We start from the raw sequence: 9,700 nt of genomic DNA on the forward strand, positions 1-9,700 counted from the left end.
CCATATCACATGTCAGCAGCCTAGCTTTGGTAGCTGTAAATAGCAGGAACTTGATATGTGTTCCATCGGTGGCATCAGGGGCGGCATGCGATGCAGTGTAGGTCAAGTTGCGTACCGTTTTGAGTTGCGTGCATCTGTTGCTATCATCAAAGTCTCATAGCTCACGCAGGGCGCTCATTTTTGTTGATTAGACTGCTATTTGCAGAATTGTTCTGTTCTATTATCATGTACTGCGAAGAGATCTTATTCAGCACATTGATTATATGCTGAAATAATCAGTGCTTATGAAATTGACTTGAGAATTGCGTGCGAAAGTAAATATTGTGGTTTGGATAAGAAATATTGGTGCAAAACATATTATTCATTCGAAATATGTTAACCAAAACGATCATAATACCATAATTTTTTATAATAGAGAAATTAAGTAAAAAAATACCAAGTTAACCCAAGCGACCAAGTAAAAAAATGAGAAAAGAGCAAAATTATTATGCAAGGCTTAATTATTCGAGCCGATCGTCTGCCGCATGTTCCTATATTACCTGCACAGGAGACACTTTCAAATGTTTATTAAGAAAACAGCGTGACGTTCGACCATCCCTTGAGGAGGCCAGATGTGCGGCGAGATAAGGGACGGGCACAGGGCACGTCGGGGCTGGTAACGGGCATGGGGTAACGGGAGTCCAATAAACGGGGACAAGCTTGGCGCTCGTAAACACAGTGGTAATGAACGCTTGTCGGTGGCACAATACTACCTTAAATGCTGCGTCCTGACCATTCAAAACCAGATCAGCCGCTATAATTTTTTTATTTTTTTTTTCTTTTTCTCTCTTCTTCTTTTTGCCACACATTTCCTACTACACACAGCAATCCCCCAATTGTGGCCTTTTCCTGTGTGTATCATCAGTGTTTAAAACAATCTTACATTAGTTTTACCTAGCCAAAAAACCCTAACATAACACCTAAGAGAAGAAAATGAGCCAAGATTGAAGCGCGTGCAAGGTCTGGTTGATTTTTAGCGAATTTTTTAAAAAATTCCCACTCTTTGGGGATTGGTGTCTTCCCCATGGGGAATTTCGGGAATCCGACTCCTGATTCGTATATAGGAAATCGAGCTCTATTATATGAGCCAAAATTTCAGCTTCCTGGCAGGCCTGGAACATAGAGAATGGCGCCAAAAGTACAAATTTCGTGAGAGGTACTAAAAGGGTGTTCAGACCTCGTCCTCGTCAATATACGATTTCTGCCGAGGTGCGGGATTTTGTTTTAGTGATTTCTTTCGAAACTTTTTTTCGAGTCCCACGCGTGTAATGAATTTCTAATTTACGTCTTTCCGCTTCTAGAGATGTACGTACAGAAGCCTTATATTAATAGCAAAAATTAAGCTAATTTATTTAAATTTTATGTTAAGTTATCAAAATCAATTCATTTATTAATCAAATTTGGTCAACGCCTTCAATCGCTTTATTCATTATTGCCAACTTTTGCGCCTTAATTGACTTGCTTACTCAGCTATGAAAGCCTAGAATATTAAGAAGAATTAATCAAGTCAAGCGCTTGAAATTCTTTTCAAGAAACAGAAGAAGTTTTAACTTCTAAATAGCCATTTTACTTTTAAATATTGAGATGAAAAATGCGATAATTACTGTTAGAGCTTTTTTCTATAACTCTTCGCTCGCAAATGTTCCCTGATACTTTGTAGCCGAAAAATTATCGAGAAAAAATATCGCGTATAATATTAGAGACAAAAATTTTTTGGTGTGGATTGTAGTTTGCTTGAATTCTCCCATCACCAATCAAGGTTATGTACTGAAAAATAGACAGCTAGAAAATACTGCAATACATTGAAGTCTATATTGAAACACTCGAAGCATAAACATTTCACGAGGAGGTTTTTTACGCTTGAAAATTTGTATTCAAGCTTCGGTGATGCCACCCAACAGACTGTTTATTGGGCCTAGATAAGTCCCCTGTTGACACGCCATGAGAATGAGCTCGGCTTGTGTTGACTTCTTGCTCTTAGCAACATCGTTACTCCGTTGAAAAATGGCTTGTGAACGAGCCGTTTGTATATGACCTGACCGTTACTATGAATCTGAAAAAATTAACTTCGTTCCAAGGCTTTGAGAAGTTAACATTTTAAAAAACCGTTTGATTTAAAAAATTTTTATTTTTCTTTTTGAAACAGAAGAATGTAAGATTGATTAAATTTTATCAGAGGAACGTCGATATGCAGTTTGATGCAGGTAGTTTGTTACAATATTGAAAATTATTTGTACAAATTTTATTTGCATATGTAGCTCGAATCTAGGCCTTTCAAATGAAATTGCGTTCGAAATAGTAACAATTAATTAATAGTAATTATAATAATGGTATAATATTATAATAATATAATAATAATTATAATAATAGTAATTAATTAATTAATGTAAGTTTTTTGTATAAATGAATCCAGCTGTACAATTTTATTTTTGTTTTTGTCGGTACTTTTTCTTATGTCTAGCAGCTAAAGCTGCTAAGTATAATTGGTTCTCACAGTCTGCTCTATTAAGTTATGCCGATAGAAGTATTGCGCATCAAAAACTAATTTTTTCCGTGTTTGTTTCTCGTGCTGTCTGCTACAATATCGAAAACTTCCAATACATTTGTTCTTACTTGTTCATCAATATTCAATACCACCGCTTATTTTAATAACAGTGCTGATACCGTATCCCTCTCTAAAAGTTCCGTTGCTAAATGTTTTGCATATGGAAAAAATATGGATGAGGCAGCGATCAGCAGCCGTAACGAACGCTGTGTTTTGATGAACACTCTCGATACGCTTTAAAAAAATACGCTAGGACAAGTCAGACGCGTTGCATCTATACGGCGACTTTGCATGGCTTGGTCACAGCCAGCGTCTGAGGTCGACAGGGTCCAGAGATTGCCAGTCATCATATCAAGCAAAGCTGGTGTCGACCTCCCGAAGTGCGGCGTACCTTCAACCCTGCCCACCGCGGCGTGCCTTTACATAGCAGCCGCGGGGTGGTAGAGCTTTCGGTTCTCCTTGCTTCATTTGCCTCCTTCACAAGTGCCTGCCTTCCCTCATTATAGTGCTGGAGCGCCTTAGTGGCTTACTCCTTTAATAATTTCTCACAATGACTCGAGTTGAAGTTACGTGCCTCGCGAGGTTTTTATGTTGAACGGACGATGGCGATCTTGCAAGAATGACTTTCTGACGCTTCATTTGCATCGCGTGATAAATGCTCGCTGCTGATGGTTGGTCGCAAGCTTCAGGACTCTCGGCGGTCACGGCGTCACCGTTTAGCTGTAACTAATTTATACCTCATTTGTCGGCATATTTTACAGATGATATTATTCCCAATAACGCATGCTACCTTTTGCAGTTCCGTAGCCCCTCTTCAGGAACATGCAGAATGTAATGAAAGAATTGACCGTTGAGCGCTTCTTGTGCTGCTGAAATAATCGAATCATAGCGCCTTATTTAAGAGACAACCGCAACGGCTGCATTGCCGTAGCTCACTCTATATATAGGTTGCATTGCTAATAAATTTAATCTATTGAGGCTTAGTTAATAAGATAATTTTAGCCTGAGCGCGATTGAAATTCACAAAACATGAAAGATTTGCTAAAATTTGTTTTAATTGTTTTAGCAGCACCCAGTTGTATTTTTTTACATGCGTCCAGTCACCTATATAAGCCTAATTAAAAGTCATCAAATTCGATAGCGTAAAACTATATGATATAAAACATAACTAAATTGTACCTCAAAGATCTATAAATTCAAGGCTGCACATGGGTTCCATCTGCGCTGCTTGAAAAACTGACGGAATTTTTTCGGTTGTATATGTCATAATTTTTTTCGTGTTTTCTGCTTTAAAGTGTGCTCATTAAATTCTATTCAAATTTTATTTATTGATTGATCTATTTATACCATATTCCGTGCCGTATTTCTATAGGCATCAATTTCATATCTCATTATATATTACGGCGATTTCCCCATACACACTTTTGACCAGCTTGCATGCGCACATTCCTTATTTGTCTCGTCTCGTTCATTCATAAATTATATCGAATTCCTCAGCACGAAAAAGGATGCCTTCTATGTTTATGTATTTATCTTTATTTAATATCATACTATACTAACACTCAAGCTTCATTACGTCTCGAATCATTTTGTAACTATTCGTGGATTTTTGTATTCATATGATAAAAGTCAATTGAGTTGAATGCCAAGCACTACAAACTAGAACCAGAAATGAACTGACGTTTTTACTTCATTTTCTTAAAATTCAAGTTATATTTCCGACTTATTTGATTTTAGAATAAATAACCGAAAATTTGAAACATTTTTACTAATTCCATTCTATTTTAACCGTATCTTCTAACTTTGTTCGAAAATATGATTACTTTATATAACTTGATTAACTTAAGTTTCATTTCAGGGTGCGAAGCGATCGCCTTGCAAAGAAGACGCTTCTCTAACGCAAAGACATCGCGCGCAGCTGGCAAAGGATGCCACAAAGAGCGTCTGTGCAGCCGTGACTCGTGATACCTCCAAATTTGCTCCGTGATAGTGTAATGAGCTTACATGAGTTAGCCTTTTAAGAATATAGCAAGTGCTCAGTACCAACAGCCGCCGACCCGTCTACTTACGACGGACTTTTAAATACGGTATCTATATTTAATCTTTTATTCCGAGCACCTTCCCTACCAAGGCTCGAGGAATGGTGTCGTTCGTTTCTGGCACATGCAGTACGTGCTGTAGATTAAACGGATTCAACTTTTTGTCCGGTTTTACATGAAATCATATGTTTAATTTATACTCACACTTGCCAGAAAAGTTTTATAGCTCATTCTGAAAGCATCCCATGAATTTTATGACATTTACGCACTGTTTTTACTGGAAATTCAAGTTTATGTTGCCCTTGTCAATTTAGTTGTTGTGACTAACTCCAGGCCAGCAGATTTCTCAAGTATTTAAAATTTATAGTTGAACACTGGAATGGTTTCGTCCCTTAAGTTTTTTAAATAGAATTTGTTTTTCTTACATAGCATGGCTTCAGAAATCCAAATAGTACTTGACTCTACCAAAAAAAACATTCTTTATAGAATTCATTTTTTAAATCTTATTTACGTACACGTTTTGATTGGGGCAACCGTGAGATCAATTAAATTAGATTTAAAATCTGCGAATGATTTAAAATTTATTTTTTAATAAAATTGCTTAGCTTGCTCTAAAACTAGAGATTATAATGATAATTGATATTAATAATCAATTCTAAAAATTTCCGCTCCTCGATGCTAATCTTTGTGTCAGCCGTCAAATTTTGATCGGAAACAGAAAGGAAAAATTAAAAAATAGCATACATTGCGTACAAAATATTTTTTACTTTCGTTCGGCTAGAGTTCACTTAATTTTATGTTATGAAATAGTATTTCAGCCCAAAACCCCAGTATTATTTTGCGAGGATTAACTACATCAGTGGGTAATTATACTTTTATTGCTGTTGATCATTGCAGAAATTAAAAACTTTTTTACAGACAATGCAATACACGTAGAAAAATCAATCGCATTAACGTAATGAAAATTACCAAAATTCGAATAACTAACGATACAAAATTTGAATACATCAAAATTTTAACAGCAAACACCTTTGAAAAGAAATAATAATTTTCTATGTAAATAATGTGCAAGAAAATTTCACTTATATATGTTAAAGAATCTGATAACGAAACAAATTAACTTCGATGGAGAGAATGACGTGCACAAATTTGCACGGAAAAATTTAATTCGCGAACAATACTTGCCATCAGACAACACACACAATATTGGAGACTTTCTGTAGAGTGTAATTGGTACCAGTAAATATATTCTACAAAAAAATATTACGAAATTTATATGCAACTTATTTTTTTACTCGCAGACATGAAGGTTATCATCCGCCCTTGGACTCATCTTCTCATGATGTCCTCGATGGTGAAGCCGAGCCTTCTTGGTCTCTCTTCTTCGTCGTCAGCGCCAGGCTCCTCCGCAAGGGTCTGCATGGGCTCGTCCTCCGTCAAGGCTGACGAGGTGACGAGGATGGGACTCGACAATCGCTCGACTCCTGACGAAGGCGAGACGTTGGCCGAGCAAACTCTTGGTACCCTCAACAAAACATTGAGTTCGGTGCTCGATGATAGAGCGATGTCGTGTGCGTGTTGGGCTTTGTGCACCGCCAACGTCCTATTCTGACAAAAACCTTTACCACAAACTTCACATTTGAAAGGCTTGTCTTTACTGTGGATGTATTTGTGATCACGGAGGTGGTCTTGTCTTCTGAAGGCCTTGCCACAAATATCACAAGGGAAAGGTCGCTCGTCCGTGTGTGTACGTTCGTGAATTAGGAGATTGTAGCTTTTGGTGAACTCACGATTGCAGAATTTGCAAATATATCGTTTCTTGGGCCGACATAACCGGCCAGTAGAGCTCAGCAATAACGCTGTTATGTCGGCGGTCTTCTTAACGCTGTCACCATAACCTCTCATTAAGCTTTCTAAAGCCATAAGCTTTGGGTGTATGACACTCCAATCCACACCACTTCCTTGGTCACTGAGTATAGGCAGGAATGGCATAGAATTTGCCTTGTTTGAGTAACTGGAATCAAACTGAGGCCACGGAAAGTTCGGGGCGGTAACTGACTTGAGGAACACAGACGAGGTAGAGTCCATGGCTGGCGTGTGGTCGGCAGTAGCTCGAATGGAGGCAGCTTCCGAACATCGTCGCTTTTATATAGCGCCTGAGCTACGCCCGAGGCGCCTTCCCACGCCTTCTGGTCCCGCCTTACGCACGGCGGTGACCGTCCGCTACCATTGGTGGGGCCTCCGAGGCGGGCCACCTCGAGGGGCGCTGCGAATTTCCCCCCTCCGGTAATTAGTTCCTTGATACACAAAGTAATGGCGGAGTGGCGTCTCGATGAGATCATTCCCGTCAAATGGCGGCCTCAATCTTTTGATGCAACCTTTACGTCTACTAATTAGAATGACATGAGCAATTATTGCTGAAATAAGTTAGAGATAATAAACAACGCTTCTGTAGAGATAAATAAAAAATTCAAGTTTTTTCTAAGTTATAGGTTTCGTTCGTCAAAAATCCTTACCATTGTCAATCAGAACTTTCTCCTTTCTGAGTCAGGCCAATTAATTACATTTTATATTAGACCATATTTTCATTACTAATCCATATATTAAGACATCTCTTCATTGTTGAGACATACATTAAGCCAGAGTTCAATTGTTGAACCACATATTGAGCCGTGCTTCAAACACTAAGAACTTAATAAGCAATTTTTCAAGCCATATATTGAACGACGCTTCAATTGCTAAACCAATAATTAGGCAATTTTTCTATTAATTGTTAAACCGTATAATAAGCCATACAATCCCATACATCCATTGTTAGACCATATATCAGGCGACGCCTAAATTGATAAGCTATACATAAAGCCGTTACTCCATTGCTGAGACATTAAGTTATATATCAAGCAATATGCCTCCATTGTTAAGCCATTTATTGAACTATGCATTATAGAGCTGCTATCCCTCGTTTTCGTCGCCATTTATGCAATTATTATTATTATTATTATTATTATTATTATTATTATTATTATTATTATTATTATTATTATTATTATTATTATTGTCATTGTTATTATTATCATTATTATTATTATTTATCATTATTATTATAATTATCATTGTCAGTATCATTTTTATTATTAGTATCATATTGCAACATAGATGTCCACCACACCACGAATGATAATAGACGGCGAATAATTTTAGTTTTGTTCCACGGCTCCTGACTCAATTTTGTGGTGGTTTGTAGAATATGGCTGTTCACAAGTTGTTGTTGTTAGCAGTCTGTTGTTGTTAGCAGTCTGTTGTTGTTAGCAGTCTGTTGTTGTTAGCAGTCTGTTGTTGTTTGCAGTCTGTTGTTGTTTGCAGTCTGTTGTTGTTAGCAGTCTTTTGTTGTTGGCAGGCTGTTGCTGTTTGCGGGCTGTTATTGTTATCAGTCTTTTGTTGTTGGCAGGCTGTTGCTGTTAGCAGTCTTTTGTTGTTGGCAGGCTGTTGCTGTTTGCGGGCTGTTATTGTTATCAGTCTTTTGTTGTTGGCAGGCTGTTGCTGTTTGTAGGCTGTTGCTGTTTGCAGGCTGTTGTTGTTAGCAGTCTTTTGTTATTAACAGTCTGTTGTTGTTAGCAGTCTGGTGGTATTAGAAGGCTGCTGCTGTTTGCAGGCTGTTGCTGTTTGCAGGCTGTTGTTGTTTGCAATATATTGGTGATATCAGGCTGTTGTTGTCGAGCATATTTTTTTAACTCATTATTATTGTTACAGGCAGCTGTTTTTGAAAATATCGGAAATTTCAATGAGTTGCAGGTATTTAACGTTGTTTGCAGATTCAAAAAGAATATTATATTGACGGGCTGTTGTTGTTTACAAGTGACAGAGAAAAGATAGCGTCTCCTGGTCTAATTGGTGAACTTATCTTTCTTCACATTTACTCAAACCAGTATAGCTGAATGACAAAGACCTTCTGTAGGTCTCCTCCTCAAAGCAGTATAAATAAATGACACTGACAACTGATCAGCAGCAGGTCGATCTCGCGTTGACCGCTGCCGCCCCAATCCTGCAGTGCTCCTCGACACTGCCCGATAAAAGTGGTCGCCGAACTAGCCCAGCTCAAACACGCGGGTTTTCCTCTGTTGACTCACTCAAGTTGAAGAGTTTTAGTCTTGTTGGCAGAAGAACCGACGAAAGGCGTTAGAGGCACGTTCTGGAGAGGAAGTGGTCGGGGCGAGGTACAGCGTCGTGATACCTGATATCAAACCAAAAACAAAACTTGTCGTGTGTGCACTAAAAATCTCTTCCATTAGCCCATGCTTGATCAACACCTAGGATAGCTCGCTTGACCTCACTTGGGATCATCTTCATTTTTCTGCCGGAATTCATTTGGTTAAAGACGTTAATGAAATCGTTTTTGTTTATATCATGAGATAATTATAGGCTGTAATTTTAATCTTTATTTTATATCTAGATAGCTTTTTTCAATAATAAAGATTATACATCTCTTCCCGCATATGCTTCTTCAGAAATGTTGACACAAGAAATTAGAATGAAACATGCTATATTTCATCCATCAAGTTCAATAATTAAAATTTCTGCTAACCCAGTAGAGGGACGTTTACTCGCGATGCCTTTTTTGGCGGCCAGAACCAGCGGCCACAACTCGAGGCTACTAAATTAATGTCATCCAGATTTTTTACAAAATTTGGCTGCCAGAGTGTCGTTGGGGCGGCAGAAAGACTGAATAGGTGAGGCTGATTATAAACTTCTATAGAAATAGCCTTACAAGTAATTATAAATTATATATGTAGAAGTTAGAAACCTATCTTCTTATAACTTTCGTTTGAATGGTAAACTTTTTGGTTAAGGGTATACTAGCCGTCGTCAATTATTTGCATGGTAATTATTGAGAGTTGCCGTTGGCAGTCCATATAGGTCAAGATCGTAATCGAAGAATTAAAGATGAATTAAACAGTAAAAAGTTCAAACTAAATTAAAATTATGAGTGAAATGAATGAATTTAGGAATGTATATATTGTACGCTTAATTATTCTTATTGTGTGATGTACGAGGATGTCTATTATTATTCGTGAAAAAA

General features: G+C 37.7%; 1 protein-coding gene across 1 annotated transcript; it reads right to left on the reverse strand.

Moving 5' to 3' along the window:
* Positions 1-5,876: 5,876 nt before the first annotated feature.
* LOC108678784 (protein odd-skipped) lies at positions 5,877-6,728 on the reverse strand. Its single transcript, XM_018167252.2, has one exon. It carries the CDS (start codon positions 6,709-6,711, stop codon positions 5,953-5,955), a length of 759 nt encoding a protein of 252 aa, XP_018022741.1. The 5' UTR covers positions 6,712-6,728; the 3' UTR covers positions 5,877-5,952.
* Positions 6,729-9,700: the final 2,972 nt, after the last annotated feature.

Source organism: Hyalella azteca, unplaced genomic scaffold, assembly GCF_000764305.2.
Source record: "Hyalella azteca isolate HAZT.00-mixed unplaced genomic scaffold, Hazt_2.0.2 contig11277, whole genome shotgun sequence".
Taxonomy (NCBI): domain Eukaryota; kingdom Metazoa; phylum Arthropoda; class Malacostraca; order Amphipoda; family Hyalellidae; genus Hyalella; species Hyalella azteca.